The 24,894-nt window shown below is 44.0% G+C and overlaps 1 protein-coding gene across 2 annotated transcripts; it reads right to left on the bottom strand.

The window, feature by feature from the left end:
• Window positions 1-1,078: 1,078 nt before the first annotated feature.
• On the bottom strand, window positions 1,079-20,275 carry LOC105025215 (serine/threonine-protein phosphatase 2A 55 kDa regulatory subunit B gamma isoform). Of its 2 annotated transcripts, XM_010895751.3 has the most exons (10): window positions 19,567-20,275; window positions 16,261-16,420; window positions 9,222-9,319; window positions 8,384-8,549; window positions 8,024-8,136; window positions 6,901-7,078; window positions 6,209-6,373; window positions 5,907-6,076; window positions 2,765-2,856; window positions 1,079-2,599 (listed from the first exon to the last, which is right to left on the bottom strand). In XM_010895751.3, exons 2-10 carry the CDS (start codon window positions 16,340-16,342, stop codon window positions 2,305-2,307), a joined length of 1,359 nt encoding a protein of 452 aa, XP_010894053.1. In that variant the 5' UTR covers window positions 16,343-16,420; window positions 19,567-20,275; the 3' UTR covers window positions 1,079-2,304. The 2 variants fall into 2 exon arrangements, with proteins under 2 accessions (XP_010894053.1, XP_010894054.1); XM_010895752.4 differs by lacking the exon at window positions 16,261-16,420.
• Between the last annotated feature and the right edge of the window lie 4,619 nt (window positions 20,276-24,894).

Here is a 24,894-nt window from a genome sequence, read left to right as displayed (position 1 = left end):
TTTACTCCTCTTCCCTCTCCTTTCTAGCACCTTTTCCTATGCTATTGTTCCCTCCCCCTTCCTCCTCCTTGTCTTACTCCTCCGTCTCTCCTGGTCCCTGCTGTGTAGGGTTGGGTTTTAATCCCACAGTTTCTATATGAAGTCCAAGTCTCAAATGAAGTCACTGTTGCAGGTTGTGATGTCACTACTGTAACACTACTGTGACCAATAAACGCGTTTTTTTAAATGTTAATGTCTGCTTCCTGAAGGGTCACACAAACACACACGTCAGTATATGAGAGTGGTGCGCTTGTTGTTCTGGACCTGTCCTGTCTGTCTCTACAGGCCAATGAATAGAATGTCCCGCACAAGAGGAAGAAACATACTCGGCTTCATTGTGGTGTTATGATGTAGTGACATTGTGTTAACACTAGGTGATGCCAATGTATACAGAACTATAATGAACTGTAACTCCATCTCCACTCTGGTCAGCCTGAAGAGGACTGGCCACGCCCTCAGAGCCTGTCTGCTCTCTGGGTTGCAGCAAATGTTTCTTCCTTTTCCTCACCCATGTGCTCCAAAATTCTATTGCTTGCTCTTCAGGGTTTTAGGCTGGGTATCTGCCTTAATGAATTTGATTGAATGACAATAATAAAAATGTATATATACTTAGAGTGATGCAGCAACCAAAATAAGTTTACTAAAAGGATACCACAAGCTAACCCTAACCCATAGGATGCAATTTTCTTCAAATCTTTATTCTGGGAAAAAAAACATATTAACATATTTATAATTGTTCATTAGATTTTTTTGGTCGAAAATACATTAACACAAAAGATGTGAATCCATGCCAGGGCAGCAGGAGATGTAATCAGACAAGTGACAAATGCTTGAAAAATACATAAATTAACATATTTCCTGTGTTCCAACTTGGACATTATTTGATGAAAGGCTGGAGAGGATACTGTAATAATCTCTCTCTTGCTCTCTCATTGCCTGGAAAACCATCATCATCAGAGATGATAGGCTTTACACTCAATTGATTATCGATCCAAAACAATAAATCTGTTCATTAAAAAAGAGTTTCATATACAGCCCACACCATTCTGGCCCTTTAATGGTTTTGATTACAACATTGATAAAACATTCCCCATTCCTCTGGTTCAGTTTGTTCATTTAAAACCGGATGTATTTCGGCTTATTTGTAAATGCACATTGTAAAACTGAACACTGGTAAACATGCTTTTGTGTTCTGTACACACAAACAAAAGGAGAGCTTGGTTGTAGTTTTCTAAGTGATTACTAGTGCTGTGTAGAAGCAGAGCTCCAGAAGCCTTTTTACAGCCAGTTTATGGTTAGAAAGGCAGCCAGTAAATGTATATAAACACATCATTTCTGTTCATCATGCAGCATATTGTTTTGCTTGATTGTTTGGACATTATTTTTGCCTTATTCGTTGTGTTTTGTTGCGAAGTAGCACACAAAACCATCTAGGTCCATGGCGGTATCCACAGTCAACAGAATGCCAGGAGTAAATGTCACTGAACTGGGACGGACAGCCTTGTGGAACCCAGGTCCGGCTGCGACCTAATCACTCTTTATACCATTAACTGTCCTCATCAGCACCGTCGAAGGAATTCACTATAATTTGGGAATTGGTGATTGAATAAACAAAACAATAATTAGACTTGAAACATCTAGTGAACACTAAGCAAACGTTTTGCTTCCACCACTGCCACCACCAGGAACCACAACGTCAGGAGTCAGTCTGTCGGACTTCAGGAAGGAGAAATGGACTGAGCAAAAACATGTACAAAACAGAAACAGAGCGAGAGAAGAGGAGAAGGGGGATGATGAGGAAGAGGAGGAGCGGGGCAGATAAAAAGATAGACACATGTAAAAAAGGTCTGTCCTTTACAATGCAAAAATGAGCAATAGCAAAACAAACAAGATTGTATCATCCACAATTCAGAGGTCGACAGTCAACACGTGATTTTGAGTTCCATTACCCATAATCCAACATTATTCTCTTTGGGTAGCCCATCTCTACCCTGTATGGCCCTGGGGCAAGGTGGGTCCATGGGGTATTTCAGGGGGAGAGACTTCATTAGGTGGAAGGCTGAGGGGCAGCATGTGAGCACTCTGGAGTGTCTTTACAGCATTACCCTGTCATCTGGAGAGGAACAGTGTGTGTGGGTGGGTGTGTGTGCTGCGTGAGTGTGTGTGAGATATAGAACATATACTGGGCGTTACATTTCTTTTCCGTGTAAATCATGCGCATCTGCATGTGTGAGTAATGAATGTCCGTGTTCCTGTGTTTCTCTCTCAGCCGTGCATCTCCTGGTTGAGTTTGTCCTGGAAGATGTACAGATTATTGGTGGCTGCGATGGCGATGATGTTCTCCGTGGGGTGCCAGGCTGTGTGTAAAATCTTCTTGGTGAAGTCCAGGCTGTCCACACTTATGTCATCCTTGCGGCGCTTCCCGCCCTGGCAGACCCGGCGAGGCTTTAGCACGGCACGGGGCTTGCTGCTCTCTCTGGAGGCCTCCAGGGTCACGTCACGCTTGGTGTTCCGGTCAAACATTCGGAAGAAGTTGTTGTACGCCCCCGTCATGATGACACTACGTATGGGGATGGAGAGAGCACAGTGACAGGAGTTCAGAGGAGACAGACTCTGCCCTGGTGCGCTCTGAATAATAATTATGAGAGATTATAAGAACCATGCTAATATACTCTCTCACACACACACACAAATATACACACACAAACAAACACACTTGGTTTACCTGTCTGAGCCGTTCCAAGCACACTCAAACTTGTCGAAGATGCAGTCGTTCTCGTAGAGAGAGCACAGCTTGCTGCGGAGGTAATCATGCACCTGCAGGAACACAAGCTGAGATTTAATCAAAACAGTTTTCACAGCCAACACAGGACACAGCTAGGACCCTGCTTTAAACAGAATACACAGAATACCATCACACAGGACCCTGCTTTAAACAGAATACACAGAATACCATCACACAGGACCCTGCTTTAAACAGAATACACAGAATACTATCACACAGGACCCTGCTTTAAACAGAATACACAGAATACTATCACACAGGACCCTGCTTTAAACAGAATACTATCACACAGGACCCTGCTTTAAACAGAATACACAGAATACCATCACACAGGACCCTGCTTCAAACAGAATACACAGAATACTATCACACAGGACCCTGCTTTAAACAGAATACACAGAATACCATCACACAGGACCCTGCTTCAAACAGAATACACAGAATACTATCACACAGGACCCTGCTTCAAACAGAATACACAGAATACCATCACACAGGACCCTGCTTTAAACAGAATACCATCACACAGGACCCTGCCTTAAACAGAATACCATTACACAGGACCCTGCTTTAAACAGAATACACAGAATACCATCACACAGGACCCTGCTTTTAACAGAATACACAGAATACTATCACACAGGACCCTGCTTTAAACAGAATACACAGAATACTATCACACAGGACACTGCTTTAAACAGAATACACAGAATACCATCAAACAGGACCCTGCTTTAAACAGAATACCATCACACAGGACCCTGCTTGAAACAGAATACCATCACACAGGACCCTGCTTGAAACAGAATACCATCACACAGGACCCTGCTTGAAACAGAATACCATCACACAGGACCCTGCTTTAAACAGAATACACAGAATACCATCACACAGGACTCTGTTCTACACAGAATACACAGCATTCTCAAATAAACACAGCCCTGTTCTAAACAGAATACATAAAACAACAAAACAGACAGGACCCTCTTCTGAACAGAATACACAACACACAACATTAGAAAGGACCCTGTTCTGAACAAAATACACAGCATTCTAAAACAGACATGACCTTGGTGGAAAAAGAACACAGACAGGACCCTGTTCTAAACAGAATACACTGCACCTTAACACAGACACGGCTCTGACATTTGAGGGAATGAAATTCATTTATTTTAGAACTGCTAAACCACATTGTAATCCATTTAGGACACACACGTCCCTGGTGATTTATTGGACCCGCATGTGTCAGCATTATGTCTGCAATGGGGATGCAAGGCACTGAAATGAACATTTAGTTTATATATTCATTCATACTAAACCTAATGCATTCTATGCATAGTCAAACTATTGGCAATCAATTTCTGGTCATGGTATGGTTGTAAATCATAACACATTGGTTTCCCCTCCCCCCCTTACCACCCCCCTATCTGTCTGTCTCCTTGCTGCATTGCAGATCTGGGTAGGGCTTAGGAAGGTATCCCCCACTGTATGAGTGGAGCTCAGCCTATAAATAGCTCCAGCACATCTCAACCACCCACTACTGGGTGCAAAGCATAGCAGTGGCCCCCATTGATATTAATATCACCTTACAGCCTACTATAATGTTGATATTAATATCACCTTACAGCCTACTATAATGTTGATATTAATATCACCTTACAGCCTACTATAATGTTGATATTAATATCACCACACAGCCTACTATAATGTTGATACTAATATCACCACACAGCCTACTATAATGTTGATATTAATATCACCACACAGCCTACTATACTGTTGATATTAATATCACCTTACAGCCTACTATACTGTTGATATTAATATCACCTTACAGCCTACTATAATGTTGATATTAATATCACCTTACAGCCTACTATAATGTTGATTTTAATATCACCACACAGCCTACTATAATGTTGATTTGAATATCACCACACAGTCTACTATAATGTTGATATTAATATCACCACACAGCCTACTATACTGTTGATATTAATATCACCACACAGCCTACTATACTGTTGATATTAATATCACCACACAGCCTACCATACTGTTGATATTAATATCACCACACAGCCTACTATACTGTTGATTTTAATATCACCACACAGCCTACAAGTCAGATGGGGATGTTTGGGGAAATATTCTCAGTTGTATTGGCATCCATGCTTTGATCAGGCAACTCCACGACATCAACCTTTTAGTTTTAAAGTTGACAGATTCTCCCACGTCTTCTGGCAAACTCTAGCCGAGATTTAATCTGAGTTGTTTCCTTTTTGCTATCTCCCATAAAGGCCACTTGGAAGACTGTACAACTTTAAAGGTTAAAGGTTGTCTCCCTGACAGGTGCCCGTCTCACTTGGATACTAAGTCTTCAAGGATGGCCTGTTCACAGACTCACAGTACCATATTCTCTCCATTTAGTGTTAATTGACATCGCTGTGCTCCAGGGGGAATTATTTTATATCCTCTCCCTGATGGATGCTTTTGAAGAACCTTATTCCAGATTTGCTATGAATGTTCTTTCATCTTTATGATGTAGTTTTTGTTAGGAATTGTGCTTACCATCTGCGGGACCTCCCAGAGACTGATTTAACCTGAGATCATGTGAAACATCTTGATTGCATATAGGTTGATTCCATTCAGCTAATTACATGACTGCTATAGACAATCGGTTGCACCACTGTTCATTCAGGTGTGTCAAGCAAATGGGGTTTATACTTATTTAATCAGTTATGTTCACTTTTATATTTGTTATTCATTTACAATTTACATATTTTATTTTTCATATTAGAAATCAGTGGCAAAACCCCCTCATTAACATTTTTTTCCTCTCAGTTGTAACACAGTAAAATGTTGATAAGTCCAACAACGATGAAAGTTTTGAGAGGCAAGTCTTCCTAATTATTGAGTAATAATTGATAGTAACATTAACTCTGTGCAGACCGTATACAGTTCCAGGCTGGTTCCGTAGTTGTGATCATATACAGCTCCAAGTTGGGACACACCCATTCACTTGAATGGTTAAGTGTGTCCAGACGTTCAACTGGGTACTCTACATAGCAATGTTCCTCACCTGGTATATCTCCAGGGGTTTATTCTCCATGTTCAGGTCCCACACCTTGGCGGTGAGGTAGTCTCTGGTCAGCAGGTAGCGTCCACTGTGGCTGAACTTGACGTCTGACACAGACGAGATGATCTCAGAGAAGAAGGAGCGGTTACTGGGGTCTTCCGGCTCCTCGAACACTGCATGGGCACATGAGACGGTGCTTGGTGTCAGGGCAGTGTTTGTGTGTGTGCAGAGCTGGGGGGCAGTGTGTGTGAGTGTGTGTGTGTGTGTGTGTGTGTGTGTGTGTGTGTGTGTGTGAGTGTACTCACATTTGGAGTGTTTGTCACACAGCGCCGACTCCCTCATGTCGCAGAGCCGTAGTGTGCCCTTGCTGCTGCTGTACACAAACAGGTTACAGTGGTGCGGGTGGAACTCCGCTGCGGTGATCACCTCCGTCAGGTCCTCCATGTTCACAGGCTTTATGTCCACAATGTCTGGGACGAAGGGGCTCAGGAATAATGTGCGATTCGACACTGTATACACCTCGTTATGGCGGCGGTGTAACAACAACAACATCCCACGCATTTCATGGTGCTTTCCAAACCGAGCGCACATACGCCAACACACCAACATCAATGCCTGCTGTTATACATACAGACACACCTCAACGGGGTAGTGGGAGGATGATATTCAGGTTACCATTCAACAACACAAACTCGGTTTGAATCAGGGTAGTCTGTGTGTGTGTGTGTGTGTGTGTTCTTTGCAGCTACATAAAAACCCAGAATAGGAGTTTAATATTTATAGAAGGTTTAAAATTTTTATTAAGCTACATTTCTCCCTCCTCGGGAAAGATTCCCCTCCTCCACGTCTACGTGTCTACGTATAGTTTGGTTGGAGTCTATGTGAGTGGGTTCATGTGTGTTTGTGTGTGTATGTCTGAATGTCTGAGTGTCTCTGTGTGTGTGTGTGTGTGTGTGTGTGTGTGTGTTTGTGTGTGTGCCTGTATGTTGAAGGATACTGAAGCTGCGGTCAGTGATTCCTAGGTGCCAGAGGTTGATTCTTAGGTCATCAGCTGACATGTAGGTCTCGTGGTCGGAGTTCACGGAGATGGAGTTGACATGGTAGGTGTGGGCGTTGGCAAACACACGTCGAGGACTGACCTCCACCATCAGGTCCATGGGCTTCAACACTGGTACCTAGACACACAGGGAACAGTTAGAACACACAGCAGGGAACAGTTAGAACACACAACAGAGAACAGTTAGAATACACAACAGAGAACAGTTAGAATACACAACAGGAGAAATGTCAGAAAACACAACAGGAGAAATGTCAGAAAAGACAGAAGATATAGTCCAGTACAAACCACACAGCGAAAAACAATGCGGCAAATACACATGAAATTGTGAGACCACACTCATAGAAAAATTCTAAATAATGCATTGGTTTATTCCATCATGTCCAAAGGGGAACCTTCAAAATGGTTGTGTCTATAGAGGGAGCACAGGTAAATCACAGACATACTCACAACCATTAGGAAAGTCACAGTATCATTGATTAACTGCTTGGTCATGTCTATTGGTCATGTCATGTGGCATGGTTAAAATGGTTTGGTCTTGTGATTCAGGGCATGGAGAGTGTGATATGAGAATGTAACAAATAATATAAATACTGTGGCTATAGTAGCTAGCTAGCTGTGTTCACTGTCAGCAAGCACACACACACACACATTCTCACATTACTACACACGTGTACACACACATACACATTCTCACATTACTACACACGTGTACACACACATACACACTCTCACATTACTACACACGTGTACACACACATACACATTCTCACATTACTACACACGTTTACACACACATACACTTTCTCACATTACTACACACGTGTACACACACATACACACTCTCACATTACTACACACATGTGTACACACATACTATGTCTCACATTACTACACCTGTAACAATGACTCATTTTAATAAATGCATACTCATCTGCACCACTGACCTACTTATACTATAGGAGGTGGGATCATGTAACATATACAGAACATATGGATACAGTACATAGTACAAAAAGACAAGAAAGGGGAAGAGATGGATGCCTGAGAGATGAGTGTGTACCTGTAGAGACGTGACAGTGGAGAGGTCCTTCATCCTGCCCTCCTCATCCTTCAGGTTGTAGCCTTCAGGCCTCTTGTCTCGCTCACTCACCTTCCACAGCTTAATGGTCTTATCTGATTGACAGACAGCATAATGAACCAAACATGTAACTTCAATAGCCTTAACTAAGTTACTGACAGTGTAATCAACCGATCATCTGGAAGATAAACAGCACAATAAACACACCAATCATGTTCCTCAAACTGTTTCATCTAATCAACTGAATAAACCCACTAAATATTTAAAGTCATTCCCTCTGTGAGCAGTTAAAGGGGTAAAGGGGTAGTCTGACGTTGGACCGAAACTGATGCAGTCGCGTACCATTGGTGGAAAGAAGGAAGTGGGCGGCGTTCTGCTGAGGCAGCCATCGTATTTTGTTGATCTTCTCCTCGATCTCCAGGCTCTTAAGGTAGTCAAACTCTGGCTCATGGCTCTGGAACGTGCTGTAGACATTGTACTCTCCCTGGGAGAATGGCTCTGTCTTACACTGCAGACAGAGAGGGAGAGGGGGAAAGAGACAGAAGAACACAGAGGGAGAGGGGGAAAGAGACAGAAGAACACAGAGGGAGAGGGGGAAAGAGAGAGAGAGGGAAGTGAGCTGGTTCTGTCTTACACTGCTGTCAGACCCAGGGGGGAGATAGTTAGATCAAACACAGAATGTTCTCAGTTCCAGAGTTCAGGAGTCAATCCAGTCCCATTAACATAGTTTCACACACCTGTGACATTGAACTAAACCCAGGGAGGATGTAATTGGCCAAGTGTAACTTTTTCCCCACTTGAGAAAATGTATTTCTCAATTTATTTCTATTATATTTATATATTTATTATATAAATTATATATTTTCATTATTGTATAATTACTTACACAATATAATTAAATAACCACCCATGAAAAAATATAGAATAACAAACCCAATAAATAAGTATAGCAATTTACAGAACTAGGGAAATGGTGGTTCCCCTCTTCTCTCTGACATGTAGAAAAATATTGAATTTAAAAAGAGAAGTTAAAAATAGAACTTCAAAAAGAGAATTGTCTTAAGACAATAAGGGACTGTGTGTTGGCACACTATACAAAAAAGTGTTTGTCTCGATGTGTCTGTATGAGGCTGTGTGTGTGTCTGTTTGTGTTTTTGTGTGCGTGTGAATGTATACCTACCTCAGGTTCCCTCTGAAAGATGACCACTCGCCCTCCCTTATCTCCGGTTGCCAGGAGTTCTCCAGTGTGGTTGAACTCTACAGTGGAGATAATGTCCGCTGCAGAACGGATAGATCGAGGAAGAAATCGCGAGAGGTAGAGAGAGATGGAAGAGAAATGGACGGGAGAGAGAATGAAGAAATGAAGATCTATTAGCAAATAGAACACAGATCTACATACCCTTTAGTGAGCAGTTCATTACTGGTTGGCCCCGTCCGCTCTATGCTGTATCACACAACAACGCTCCAGGTTCACAAACGAGGGGATTTTCACTTAACTCCTCATCCGCTCACAGACACACATACGGTGTGAGCATCCATCAGTACAGGTGTCTCAGGGTGATCTCCAGTCCACATTCACCTCTGCAGAGTGAGTTTGAATCGGACACACCGCTCTTCCTCTTTCACCATTTTCCCTTTCCAATAAAGCGCATATTATTTAACAAACATTGAACGGCGGGGAATTAATATGGTGGGTGAGTAGTGCCGAAAGTTGCTATGTGAACTCTCCTTGCCCTGCAGTCATCATCTCCCCCAATGCCTACAGGCGGGATGAGTGAGAGCAGAGGACTGTTCACAGCCAGGGACCTTACTGTCCGATGCATTACATTACAGTGGTTGTCTCCGTCAATGGACAGCCTACTGTGAACTCCGTTTGAATCGATTCTGTCTCACGTAACCGCTGGCTCTAAAACAACAGTAGCATTTACATGTATTAAAATGTCTGCTTCTATGTTGTTAATCCTAATCAACCAGCGTTGCTGTATACAAATCCTTGTAACAGGGAATATCCAGCCTCTTACTGCAGCAGGTACCCGGTCATAAGGAGGGGATGATGGGGGAGAGAGGGGTGAGGAGCTGGGGTATTTTCTTCTGTTACCACCCCTCCTTCTCTCTGTCTGTCTTTCGTTCCCTGTATTGAGTCCTGGGGTTCCATGGGGGCTGTGTCGGGGTACAGGTCCCTGAGACCCGCTGTCTAAGGGATTTGAAGCTCCTCTTCGGGTTCAAGCAGGACAGTTCTAATAAGGAAGCTATACTCAATGAGGTATCAGCAAAGTTACATGATTTAAAAAAAATAAACTGTGCCAATTGTAATAGTGGGATTTGATTTTAGTTCCACTAGATACTCTTAAAACTGTTTGGTTTTGGAAAACCCTGGGCAGGGATTGTGCTGTCCTAGATTCATGGTGAAGCTGGTTCCAACACTGGGTTTCCTGGATGAGAGGGATTTGTTCTCCTATATGGGTGGGTGGCCAGAGACCAGAGGGGGCAGAGTGAAGAGCTTGGCTAGGGATGATGTAGGGTTTACCATAGCCTGAAGGTGGGGAGGGGCAGTTCCCCTGGCTGCTTAGGGCCAAAGTCTAACCGATTGTGCAGAGGTTCTTGGTACTGCTATAAGCCCTCCCTGGTTGAAGATAGAAGCACCAGATCATGTGTAAACTGTAGACATTTGATTGCTGAGTCTAACAGAAAAGGGCCAGGCACTGCAAGGAGGGGCCGGGCACTGCAGGGAAGGGCTATGCATTGCAAGGAGGAGCCAAGCACTGCCGGGAGGGGCCAGGCACTGCAAGGAGGAGCCAGGCACTGCAGGGAGGGGTCAGGCACTGCAGGAAGGAGCCAGGTACTGGAGGAAGGAGCCAGGCACTGCAGGAAGGAGCCAGGCTCTGCAGGTTTTCTAGTGACCTTGCCATTAAATAGAAAGTAGAGCTTAAGCTGCATGCGTGTAGTTCCCCCCAATTTACTTAATAAATATAAACATGAATCCAACACCCTTTTGTACAGCAAGTCCTCAGGCCAAACTGTGTCAAAAGCAAAGCATGAGAAGACTTCATCTTTGATTGGTGTTGTGTGTTCATGAATCAGGTTGTGCGTGGTGCGTGCACTATTTTGTTAAGATGCCTTTTGATGCTTAGTTTCAGGGTGCTCAAGACCTTGGTTCCAAAAGTTGAGAAGGATGCCATAGCTGAAGATGATTTGAGGAATGTGTGCTATCTAAATTGTACCATTTCATTTAGAGGAGTTAGGTCTTGCACTGCGTCCTGTAATTCAATAAATGTGGTTGGAAAATCCATTGAGTCTTTATTAACTGAGTCTACATTTTGTTTTGCTCTTCACTGGATAAGCAATTGGATTAGATAGCTTACTCTTTGTGATGTTTGTTTAGTGTTTTACATTTTTCTTTATTTTTTAGCCTTGTGCATTCTCAATCAAACCATTTGTCAATGTTATTAAATAGACATTTTTGGATTTGACATTGTGAAAGTAGAAGTGTCAAATTTAGAATTGTCTTTCTACTGCCAGATGTACATCTTCAATATTGCAGAGAAAGGTTTTGTCCAGAAAATTTATTGAAAGTGATAAGATTTGTTTGCCAATCATTTGTTGAAATGTTTCTACACTGTTCTCCTTTTATCTATAGCATAACCTAAATATTTTGTTGTGACCTGACAGGAGTATGGTTTGGCTGGAAGTTAATGATCAAGGAGAATCTAGATTGATGGTGTGATGAAGTCCTTTACAATTGCCAAAAATGAGCTGACTACATACCATTGACTACGTACCATTGACTTTGTACCATTGACTTTGTACCATTGACTACGTACCATTGACTACTGTTATGGAAATTTTGAACTAAGGTACATTTGAGAAATGTCTGTCTTTCAATTGGCTGGTATGTAAATCTTTACTTTGATTGTGACACACATGTCTGTATAATATCAGAGGATTATTAGGTATTTGGGCCATGTCCTCCTGCCTAGACAAAGAAGGGTGTCAGTCCTTTCTGTTCTTTAGGATCGTAGGAGAGAGGGATCTGGTATATGTCTTAGGGGTCATTCTTGATTGGTCACAATAGGTTGTGGGGTTAATCATCTGCCGACCTGGAGGTTGTCTAGATGCTTTAAGTTTCCCTTAAGGGTTGAGAAAGTTAACCACATGAGGGAAGACACCATGTCCCTTGTGTCAAGCCCAGGACATGTGATAGAACAAAGGGCATGTGTTTGATTGACTTGAGACCGATGGGCAACAACTTACCACACCCCTTTTTCTATGTAATAAATACGGATTGTTCATGTATGGAGTTAGAGACACCTCAGACGATTATGTGTGTGTAAGCGGTTGACGTGTCTCTCATAATAGTCTCTGTGCATAATAGTTAATAAAACGGTTATAATGTACAAAGATAATTTTGTCTCTGTGTCCCTTACTCCGAGTGTCGATACATTGTAAATTTCCATCACACTACGTACCATTGACTACGTACCATTGACTTCGTACCATTGACTTCGTACCATTGACTTCATACCATTGAATACGTACCATTGACTATGTAACATTGACTATGTACCATTGACTTCGTACCATTGACTTCGTACCATTGACTTCGTACCATTGACTTCGTACCATTGACAACGTACCATTGACTTCGTACCATTGACAACGTACCATTGACAACGTACCATTGACTTCGTACCATTGACAACGTACCATTGACTTCGTACCATTGACAACGTACCATTGACAACGTACCATTGACTTCGTACCATTGACAACGTACCATTGACTTCGTACCATTGACTATGTACCATTGACTTCGTACCATTGACTATGTACCATTGACTTCGTACCATTGACTATGTACCATTGACTTCGTACCATTGACTACGTACCATTGACTATGTACCATTGACTTCGTACCATTGACTACGTACCATTGACTATGTACCATTGACTTCGTACCATTGACTATGTACGGACCCAGTGTGCGAAGGAAATCTGAAACCCTTCTCTTGGTTGTTTTTGTCATACGGTCTTAGGGGCCTTATGGGGGATACTCCTGTCTCCAGATATGTGTTTGGGACCCCTGTTTTGCTGAAAAGGTCCAGTTCTGGAGTTTAGGTCACTATAAAGAATTGTATGACCCTGGACATGGAAATATTTTATTTCACCTTTGGAGAGAGAAGCTGTCCTAATAAATGTATGGGGACACTGAACAGAGGACAGAGTTAGCACAGAGCAAATTTGGTTGTTGGTTACATCTAACCAGATTTCAAAGCCCTGGCATTCCACGTGCCATGACCCACAGCCCTGGCCTTACATGTGCCATAACCCAGAGCCCTGGCATTCCACTTGCCATGACCCACAGCCCTGGCCTTACACGTGACCTGACCCAGAGTCCTGGCTTTACACGTGCCATGACCCACAGCCCTGGCCTTACAAGTGCCATGACCCACAGCCCTGGCCTTACACGTGCCTTGATCTATCAACTGCACCACACTGGATAATAACATTTGTACTTTTTCGGGATGGAAGTTATGTTCCTGCTCTGATGACTTGATGTTGACAGATTGTGTTCTAGTGTCACAGTGTTGAATGTTTTGCGAGGCTGGATGAGTGGTCTCTGGTCCGGTGGTGGTGAGCAGAGCATGCTGGGCCCCTGACACGTGCCTCTCAGGTCTCCCTTGCTCTCTCACCACTCTTGTCCCCTGTATATTAGGCAACGTGTGTGTGTGTGTCTGTGCAGGGGAAATGGGGACTGGAGGTGGGGGGTGGGGGGGGGGGGTATTGCTCGTACGAGGGTTGCCATGGCAACAGGTGGAAGTGAACCAGCTGCAGTCTGCTCGGTGAGGCAGCAGCAGAACCAGGACTCGTTAATCTGTAAGACATAACGGGCCCGCCTCACGTCGCCCGCGAACAGTCCAGATTAAACCTGGAGCAACGCCCTGAACAGTAACTTCATGGTACACACACACACATGAATTAAACACAAACACCCTGCAGAAACACACACACAGACGCATACATGGCATGGCAAGCACGATATCTCCGAGGGCACATGTTAAGAGTTCGGCTAAAGGTAGCGGGAAGAGCAGAAACACAGAGTCTCTATCCCACTATTGACTCACTACTGGGACTCGCACGACCAGCCATATGCATCATGTACTGTAGCAGCACCGCTGGTCAGTGAGACAGGCTCCCCATGCAGCTCATGCAGTCCATATATAGCAGCTGAGAGGCATTGTGGAAATCAGAGATACGTCAGACCTAGTCTACATTACCGTTAGAACACAGTGTCCAGAGATGGACTGGTCTGGCTGGACTGACAATGATACACATTAAACTGGTCTGGCAAAGACAGTCATGGTGGTCTCAACTAATAATAATTGCGGCCAAGTAATAAATAGGAGAAGAGAAACTAACAAAAACACCTGAAACATGGATCTTAAACAGACAAGCTCATATAGTTTCTTCACACAATTAAGGCAACAACCAGAATCAGTCAGGAGAGACTTTACACACACAAAACAAATATACACACTGTAGATACACACACCAACACATAACACACATACACGCTGTACATACTCACAACAATACGCGTATACACACTGTAGATACACACCCCAACACACAACACACATACACACTGTACATACAACACCTCATGACACACACATACACACTGTAGATAGATACACTCTCCAATGCATAACACACACTCTGTGGAGACACGACAAGAGGCTGAACTGCTTCTGGGCTGATAAGAAGGGCAGGTTGTCAGGGGGATGGTTTGAGGAGGGAGGTTGGGGGAGGATGTGGGGAGGATGAGGGGAGGATGGGGGAGTCATACTGTTCCAATTACAGCCATCTCTGGTCTGGGTAAGCATTACTGCCAATATCAGCAGCTTACCAGCATGGATAAACTGGCACCCAGCAGGAGGCCAGGGTGTGTGGTCGTGTGTTTGTGCGGGTGTCTGTGATGTGTGTGTGTCTGTGTATGTGTGTGTCTGCGTGTGTGACGTACATGTCTTTTTGTGTACGTGTCCTTGTCTTTACACACATTCAAATAACTTCCAAGATAAATACATAGAAGAACAAGGAGGGAGGGAGGGAGGGAGGGAGAGAGGGAGAGAGGGAGGGAGGGAGGGAGGGAAGGAGAGAGGGAGGGAGGGAGGAATGGACAGAGGAAAGGAGGGAGAGAGGGAGGGAGATGCTTAAGGGAAATGTTAAATTGGTCCCTTCCCCATGTTAGTAGTGGCAGTGTGTGCCTTTGTGTGTGTGTGTGCGTGTGTTAGTGAGTGTCTGGGGGTGTGTTTGTTTGTATTGGATTTGAGAGAGGAGAGCAGAAGAGTGATGTGACAGGCACAGTAGGGTGCTCCTATTACGCCAAACCCACAACATACAGGAGCGACTAGGTACAAAATGGATATTATGGAGAAAAGCTAGTAGTTGCCCGAAAGGACAGAATTTGCAGCTGATCTGATATATAGCTCTGGAAAAAATTAAGTGACCTTTTTCTTTCCTTTCCAAAAAAGTTGAAAAGGAAATTTTTGAATGAGGAACAGAAGCTTTCAATTTGCAGTGGTCTCTTAATTTTAACCCTTCTGTTCCTCACTCAAAACCTTCCTTTCCAACTTTTTTGGAAAGGAAAGAAAAATATGCAGCGGTCTCATAATTTTTCCAGAGCTGTATTTATATCTACACCACACTGGACAAAAGAGTTTAGTTTAGTTTTCTAGAAAATATAAACCGATATATTTTATTTTATACCAACCCTGTTGTTCTCTTTCCTTGTTGGTGATGTAGCGGGCTTTTGGATGAAAATATGCATGTCATCTGTCCTTTGTTTTTGTCCTCTTCAACAGCACAGTGTTAATGAGAGTGTTTCTCAGACTTAACCAGGAAAACTAGGACACGTCTGCTGTGAGACTGGAGATTGTCTGGTCATACTCTATTTCAGGAAATCAATGGTGCCGCTCACAAACACACACAAACACACAGATACATACACTACTTATAGACAAACACGCGCACACACACACACTGTCCCAACAATCACACAGAAAATCACCGGGACATAACACACTCAAAAAGACGCACAGACAGACATTTAGAGTATATCCATCTGCAACAAACACACACACACAATGTTCTGGGTCCAGACTGAGCTCAGTAGGTGATTAACTGGTCAGTAAGTGGTACTGTAGACAGTGTAAACACACCTTCAGTGTAAGAGGCAAACGGCTCAGGCTCCAGAGAGAGGGAAGTGATGTCGGAGCACAGGACCTGGATGGGGTTCAACATCCTGGGGGAGGAGTCCGGGAGAGGGGAGGAGGCGGGGCCAGGCGGGCGGTGCTCTTCAGGCTAAAGCCACGAGCAGCCCTGCAAGAGGGGGGCAGCAGGGTCTCAGTTACACTGCATTACAACCAGGCAGTGGAGGGAGGGAGGGAGGGAGTGGGGAGTTGACTTGTGGTGCATTTCAAATGTCTACAATGGCCCCTTCATCTGTCCTGTTACTAAAGAAGTAGGAAGGGTGACATTGTTAACAATGTAGTGAATGATTGAAACATTATCATTACAATTTCACCATCCTACCACCTCAGGGGTAGGACACATAGGGCAGAGGGATAAGAGGAAAGGAGAAAAGGAGGGAAGGTGTGAGCGGGCTAACTGTCCGCCCCTCTGAGACTAGGGTAAGAGACCCCTGACGACTGGAAAGGCTTCTATATTGACAGATACAGTGTTGTGTGTAGAGACACGAACGTATGCACACACGCACACTGATTGAGAAACAGACACTAAAATATGTATACACATTAGCAGACACACAGATGGGAACACTTACCACACAACACCACAACACACATATCCTAATTCTGACCTTTACCCCAGGTGTGTTATCCTAAACCTAATGCGTAAGCCAAAAACCAATCCCGCTTTGAAAATGAGGACACAATCCTTTTTTTCTGGTTTAATATATTCTGAAAACCCAGCCCACACACATACACATACATACACAAACATACACACACACACACACGGGACAAGGGACGAAGAACACTTCATCGCCAGCTAATGTAACGAGTAACATGACGAGAAGAATAGAGAAAGAGGACGAGAGAAGACGGGGGAGGGGAGGCGTTGAGTTGGTAGGGGGTGGGGCTTTATGAGGAGGTGGGGGGGGTGGATGACGTTGGGGATGAGGCTGAAGCATAACGTACACGGGTACCTACAACATCTCAATGCTGAATGGATTCTGTTCATGCCTACGTTTCTCCTGGAGATCTTCAGACAAATCACCACCATAACACAGTGTGCTTTTGGACTAGGTTAATGGCTCTGCTTATGCATCACACCTCTTTGTCAGGACAGGAGTTACGTAGGCGGTATTTCTGCTCATCTGCGATTCTCTGTGAATAATCAGTGACTCTGTCCGTGGTCTGGAGGAATAATTAAACAGGGCTATTATTAGAGGGCGGGGCTTGACTGTCAATCACCCAAGGCCACTCCAAACACGCATGGGTTTATCTTCCTGGTCTGTTTCCATGGTGATGGACGGACAGCCGTGCATGCAACAGATCACGCCTTAGTTAAAGACATGCTACACTGTTCAGTCCACTAGCACAAAAGCATTTCACACACACACACCTGTTTGCAGATGGTTCATTCATACGCAGGCAGTCCTGTGTCAGCGAAATGATCCAAACAACAGAAAGGACATCGGAATGTCATGGGATTATTTACAGAGGGTCATTGCGGGATCACAGCTCCTTAACATTCTGGACTGAAATTCCCTGCCTCGCCAAAACGTGCTGTGGAACATTGCTGTGTGAAAGCAGACCAGTGTTCCTGACAGATTAACACTGTAGATTAAAAGGTAGAGAGATTAGCCATGAACACTAAAACCAAGATGAAACTGATCACTTCCTGACGCATGTCAGTTCACACTCAGCTACCCACCTGGTCACAGTCTGAACAATAGACAGAGGGCTCCCTAAGAAAAAATCATCTGAGTCACTAGTAGATGTACAGCGGGGGCCAAATATATTGGTGCTTTTGCACTTTTCCTTAATAATAACTTAATGAAATTTACTGAAGATGAAACGGAAACTTACACAATTTACTAGATTTTCAACATTGCAGAAGGATGTTTTAGAAAGGAAAAGTAATGGATTAGACAAAAGGATGATGGCGCTCGGAAATGACTGGAACAGATAACTGCAGACAAACGCTGCATTTCGGTAGTAGTGAAGCACTAGCAAGCCAAGCCAAGTCCAGAGGCTGGTACTGAACTCTAGCCTCATGTGACTGGGTCCTGCCAAGCCACAAACGGTGTGATGACACCGTGCTTCCCGCGCACTCCTGCTTCTCCACATTCACCTCCTCATCCTCCTAGCTGTAGTGGTAGGAGAAGTTTTCTGGCAGTAGTACCACCAGAGGAAAAGTAACCCAAAAATAGAATTAACCCCTGTGTTTGATAGCAATTCCTTTTACTGAATTCTCTGGTCATCAGTATATAAATTACTGATCAGCATTGTCAGAGAGTGAAACATTTTCAAGTTCAATCAGACCTACAGTGCCTCCTTCAGTAGTAATTTGTCTTCCAAAGTTTACCAACAACCAAATGGAGATAAGAACACACTCCGAAAAGAAAGTGATTTTACAAAATAAATTGGTTCTATAATGTTGGAAACTAAATAAGGTGTGTGAGGAGCATTTGTTCAATATTAACTTATTTCAGGGTGCCAATATATTAACCCACAACTGGAAATGCAACTGGGAACACACACACACACATACACATAAACACATTCAGCCTCAGTGCTCTGACAGTGAAGAAGTGTCTTGTACAGTATAGCATGTTTTTACAACCTTAGAGATAGGTAAAGAATCAATACATTTGGTTCTACAGAGAGAAAGAGGAAGAGAGAAAGACAGAGCAGAGGAGGGAAAGATAGATCTCTGGACAAGAGATCTAGAAGGCTAAGAGGTGTGAAGGAGAGTACAGAAGGAGGAGAGGGAAGAGGAAGGAGAGAGGAGTGACAGGAGAGACAGGATAGGAGAGGAGAGGAGGAGAGGAATGACAGGAGAGACAGAGGATAGGAGAGGAGGAGGAGAGAGGAATGAGAGGAGAGACAGAGGAGAGGAGAAAAGGAAGAGAGAGGAATGACAGGAGTGACAGAGAATAGGAGAGGAGGAGGAGAGAGGAATGAGAGGAGAGACAGAGGAGAGGAGAGGAGGAGGAGAGAGGAATGACAGGAGTGAAGGAGGAGTGGGGAGTAGGAGGAGAGAGGAATGACAAGAGTGAGGGAGGAGAGGAGATAGGGATAATAGGTGAGGGACAGAAGAGGAGAGTCAGAGGAGAGAATAGAGGAGAAGTATACAGTATGTAAGAGATTAGTGGTAAAGAAAGGAGATCAGAGGAAAGGCAGGTGCTCCAGTCCCATAAGTCCTCTAATGAAATGTATTGCTTCCTTAATGAAGAAACACAACAAGATCCACAAAGCCCCCGGTCTCCCCCATCCTACCTTCAGTCACATAGTTGTGGTCTCGGAGGAAGCCGTGGTTGAGTGCTCGGGTGGTGTCAGTGTCTTCGCCCATCAGCAGGGCTGCGGTGTGCGCCCGTCCCGGGGGGGCAGCTTAGATCCGTAGAGGGAGTCCTGACCAGCGCAGCGCCCATACTGCCCGACGCCTCCTCAGCACAGGGGCGCAGAGCAAGGCATTCTGGGAGAGGGCCGACGACACGGACACGCAGGCAGAGCAGTGAATGACACACAAGCTCTGCTCTCACACCAACACGCCAGTTCACTGACACTCTCGCTGTCAAACACACACACACACACACACTCACACACACACAGAGGTTGAACACGATGGATTTTCCTCCAAGATAGCGGAGAGGTAAGGATGAGGTGCACAACCGATCCCAGTATCAGTCAGTATCTGCAGTGCTGCCCCTCCTGGGATCTCACGCACACGCACGCGTACACACACACACACACACACGCGCACGCACGCACACGCACACACACACACACACACAGTCCGCTGCCTCAGGTCAGATATTGCTTCATTGAGTCTCCATGAAGAGAGTCCCTCTTTCCCACGGTCAGTGGAGTCTCTCTGTTCTGCTACTGGCAGGGAGAAATCCTGCCGGCTTCCTTTTTTTTTTTGCTGCAGTATCAGCTCTGGCGTATGTGTACCAGGGAGCGCGTGTCTGTGTATGAGGGAGGGGGAGGGAGGTTCTGTCCTACTGTTGTGGTACGTGTGTGACACATCAGAATAGACTCCTCCCAGCTCGGCCAATCGGAGCCGAGCTACGATCTGCATTTCCACTGACTGCAGGTGATAGATTTGAGAGAGAGAGAGAGAGAGAGAGAGAGAGAGGGATCGAGAATTGAAAAGAGGGAGTCGGGATAGACGGATGGGACGAAAAGAGGTGAGGGGAGAAATGAGTAGGGGATGGAGGAGTGAGAGCTACAGAGGGATAGAGAGAGAAGGGACGCTATACTGTACCAGATCAACAAGCGGTGAATGAAAAAGAGCTGAAATAAACCATAACACATTGACTGGAGGATTTACCCGGAGCACTGAGTACACCGTCTTACACGCACGCACGCACGCACACACACGCACGCACATATACAGTGCCTCCGGAAGATATTCAGACCCCATCACCATCTCCAGATTTTGTTGCTTTACACACTCAATTATTAACTGATTAAATATTATTGTTTAGAATGTTCTCGATCTACATGCAATACACCATAATGACAAAGGGAAAATAACTTTTTGAAATATATGCCTGTTTATTGTACATACGTCGTAGGGGCTGTTGCCATGACAGTCTAAATAGAGTTGCAGATGCATCCTGGGTCCTTTGATCATTCTTGAGGTGTCTTTAGAACTTTGGAGACTGGATTTCAATTGTAGCAAATTCAAATGATTGGACACGATTTAGAAAGGCTGTAGCACCTGTCTACATAATGTCCCGCACCTGTCTTCATAATGTCTCGTATTTCAGAATGCACATCAGAACAAACACTAAGTCACAAAGTCCAAGGAACTCTCTTGAAATCAGGAGGAAGGTTATTAAAAAACAATCCAAAAAGCACTGAAAGTTCCCAGGAGAACAGTGGGCTCAATCTTTGGGAAACGGAAGAAATCTGGAACCACCAAGACTCTTCCTAGAGCTGGCCATCGGGCTAAAGTAAGTAACTGGTCAAGAAGATATCTGGGATGTTGCCGAGAACCCAATGGCCAGTCTAAAAGAGCTTCAGAGTTTCTCTGCAGGTATGGGAGAACCTGCCGGAAGGACAATCTCTGCAGTATTCCATCAATGAGGCCTTCATGGTAGAGTGGCTAGATGGAAGCTCCTCCTGAGTACTTGGCATTTGACATTCTGCCTCAAGGGCTTTGGAAGCATAAGCAAAAAATCCTCTGGTCTGATGAGAGGAAAATCAAACTATTTGGGCTGAATGCTGAGCACTCCTTCTGCCGAAAACAAGACACCCAGTTATTATCTGGCTAGAATCATCCGTTTTTTTATAGGTATACATTTATAAAAACATGCTTTCAATTTGCCATTATAGGGAATTCTGTGTAGATTGATTATTCTTTTTATATTTTTTAAGTCTATAACACAACAAAATGTGAAGTGAAGGGGTCTTAATATTTTCTTTATGCACTGTAATTACAGTACATGCATACACACTATAATTAAATGTAACACACACACTTATGTTATATTTATGCTATAGAATTTATAAATTGAGATGTGAGACAAACAGCAGTGGAGGAGGGAGGGGTAAAGAAAGATTGGACTACAGCCTTAAAGACAGAGGAAGAGGGGGAACTGTGAGGGGCAGACAGGAAGTACGAGTTTGTGCCCCACAGACCAGCTCCATCATCAGGCGTTCCAGTGCAGTATGTCCTTGACACTCGCTGACCCCTGGGCCTGTGTTCAGACGAGAGGGACAGACCTCGGGCTCGTATCCCGCGGCGGCAGTGCCAGTCAGTTGTCAAGGCTAGGCCACAGGCTGAGACTGTTGCCTTAGCAATGCTGGAACTCAGCCACTAGGTTGATCCTGAGGCACAGCAAGCATGTCAAGGCGGACGTGGCCTCCTCTCCTCTGCATTTACCTGTAGATACGCAACAGCAACATGGTGGGACGATGCCTGAGGGGACTCACCACCTGTCCAGTTGGTTCATGTTAATACAGATTAGAGGTAGGAGGTAAGGAAGCCATTTTAGACTATGGACACAGCCACAGAGTCATAAACTACTGGGAAGGCTGTCCCTAGAGGAAAGACTGTGATGGGTGGCAGGATGAGAGGAAGTCAGTGAGCAGACTGATGTTGTTGGAACCAGACCAGAGAGCACTGCCAACATTCAAAACTCAACAAGAATTAAAAAGGGGCAATATGTAAGATGTGTACTGTACTACTAGCATAAAAACAAGCAAAAATCCCCAGTAGACATTAATCAGAGTGACTGACATATTCCCCATTTCAACTTTCCCTGTCGGTCTATCAGTTTGCATTGACTTGTAATTAAATTATACTCATTATCACCCTGGACTAGCTAGTACTAAACCAGTCTCTTTCGATAAAGGAAAATGACAAGATAAATTGTGTTATTGTTTAGAGGCGGGATTCTACACAGTTCCCTTTCCATAAAACGATTTAACTGATCATACTGTATGATTCAGTAGTAAACATGTTTCATGAATAATGATTTATTAGTCTCAAATTCTTTATGTATTGCCACTAAAACTGTAGTTTCTGATTAATCCAAACATTGATAAATGAGGTTGAATTTCACTACAAAAATTGCACTTTCTCACATAAGGTTACACATGACAATGGTCTTACATTATCTTTTATCATGAGCACCAAATGGTCCAATCAGAGAGCCTGATGCTTTCGAGTCTGTTCCTAGCGAGCTGCTGTTCCACCCCTCCAACCCCCACTCCACTCCAGAACACTCTGCTCTGCACAGCCACGGAGTTGCCTAGCAACCCACTCGGAATACACAGAAACTCTGGAGTACAGGGAATTATGAACTCCAACTACATCCCAGCATCACCTACTCCAAAACGGAATTAGAAGCGAATTCACTAGAATTTCACGATTTTGCAATAGTTGGAATACACTAGTGTGAAGATAGTGGCAAAATGCACAAAGGTTCTAGATCTAGAATGATCTACCTACATTATAGTACTGTGAAGGTGAACAACTTGGCAATGGTTCTGAATCTCAGCTGCAGACACAAAGGGCTTAAGATACAGACCGCAATTATGAAAGTTTTAAACCTGCATCCACTAAAACTATTAGCACATTAAGTGAGTGTTTAAGCACAGTCTGGTGGATGGATAAGCGGGCTGCCTTGAGCTCCAGACAGCACTTTAATCCCCTGAAGTCAGGATTCAGTACAGTCAGTAATGACAACCTAAATGAAAATATGGCTCCTGGGGACCAGGCGGTAAATTCGATTATGAGCAGCCTCGGGCAACACTAAACTCCTTAAACCTGCGTTAACAGTCACATACATGCACACAGAATGAATACACACACACATTATACTATCCTTGTGGCAGGCAAAATTGTTCCCATAAAGAATGATATTTTCCTTTACCTTAACCTAACCCCAGGTCACACTCAAATAACACAAGACCCCCCATGTACACACCTGGCATGTCTCAACAGAGGGTAATTGTACTCCATTAAGTGGTATATGGTGATGGTATGTCATTTTAGGTGGGGGCTAAAGCAGCAGCATTGTTTTCTGGAAAATTGAACAAGCAGCCTGAGGCAGAGAGTATATGAACTAGCATTGAAGAAAATAGGACATGGTAGTTAGACCTCCTGTGGATAAAGAGCAAGACCATAAAAGTCACAGGCCTGCTCATGTGCACAGGTACCTGTCAGTCTCAGGCAGACCTACTAGAACTCAACATTTACAATCAATGATATCATACAATATTTGGGTGCTGCACTGTAATTCCCAACATACACAGCCATGGAATGTGTCTGAGTAAATGTTCATGTTTTCATGTGCCACGGGTCAAAGCTGGTTATACTCTTAGGGGCTAAAAAGGGTTTAAACTGACCGAAATATAAAAACAGGAAGCACAGTAAAGCCTTTAAGATCCACCCCCTACCACACACTCATGCAGGCAAACAGACCAAAGCCATTTTAAGCCCTAAATCGTTCCGTATATCTGTCTGACCACACTCTCTTCAGTCCCTGCTAACACAAACACGGGTGACAAAATGATCCTGCCCCTTAATACACACACAGAGAAACGCACACACCAGCTGGTGACCTAACGCTTGCTCGGCGTACACAAACATTCAAGCCCCTCCCCCCTCAACAATCCGGTCATCAGATCACAAGCAAGTTCAGAAGGACATCTGCGGACATTTCCAGTGCGTTTGAGACAATCTAGCCACACCTCAGGCTAGTACCAAACTCATAGTGTGGACTTGTTATTTATCTATTTGACAGATAGACCACAGTAGGTGATATTCACCATAGAGCACAAAACCATGTCAACTGGATCACTACAGGACCCCTGTCCTACTTCCATTCAATACAGAAGACTGTAGGAGCATCTGCCCTGAGACACATAAACTACATTAAAGAAATAGAAACACAAAAACTAAAATGCCTAATGTTAATGAGTTGAGTTCAAATACAGGCACCAGTCAACTTGAACTACATTCATTATGCCCAATTCTATGGATTGTACATGAGGAATAAAGGGTTTTTGTGCATACAGAATATTTCTGGGACCCTTTTTTTAAACACTCAGTTTCTATATATATATATATATATATATATATATATATAT

Source organism: Esox lucius, chromosome 4, assembly GCF_011004845.1.
Source record: "Esox lucius isolate fEsoLuc1 chromosome 4, fEsoLuc1.pri, whole genome shotgun sequence".
NCBI lineage: Eukaryota > Metazoa > Chordata > Actinopteri > Esociformes > Esocidae > Esox > Esox lucius.
The sequence above is the reverse complement of the archived record's forward strand: the minus strand, read 5'-3'. Positions and strand labels throughout refer to the sequence as shown.

What these genes read in the sequence shown, in the direction of transcription:
- LOC105025215 (XM_010895751.3), bottom strand. Translation starts at nt 16,342, where the DNA reads ATGTTGAACCCCATCCAGGTCCTGTGCTCCGACATCACTTCCCTCTCT. An exon ending in GTTTGCCTCTTACACTGAAG is followed by an intron (nt 9,320 to 16,260) that starts GTGTGTTTACAC and finishes TCCGTTCTGCAG; the next exon opens with CGGACATTATCTCCACTGTA. An exon ending in AATCACTGACCGCAGCTTCA is followed by an intron (nt 6,374 to 6,900) that starts GTATCCTTCAAC and finishes CCTTCGTCCCAG; the next exon opens with ACATTGTGGACATAAAGCCT.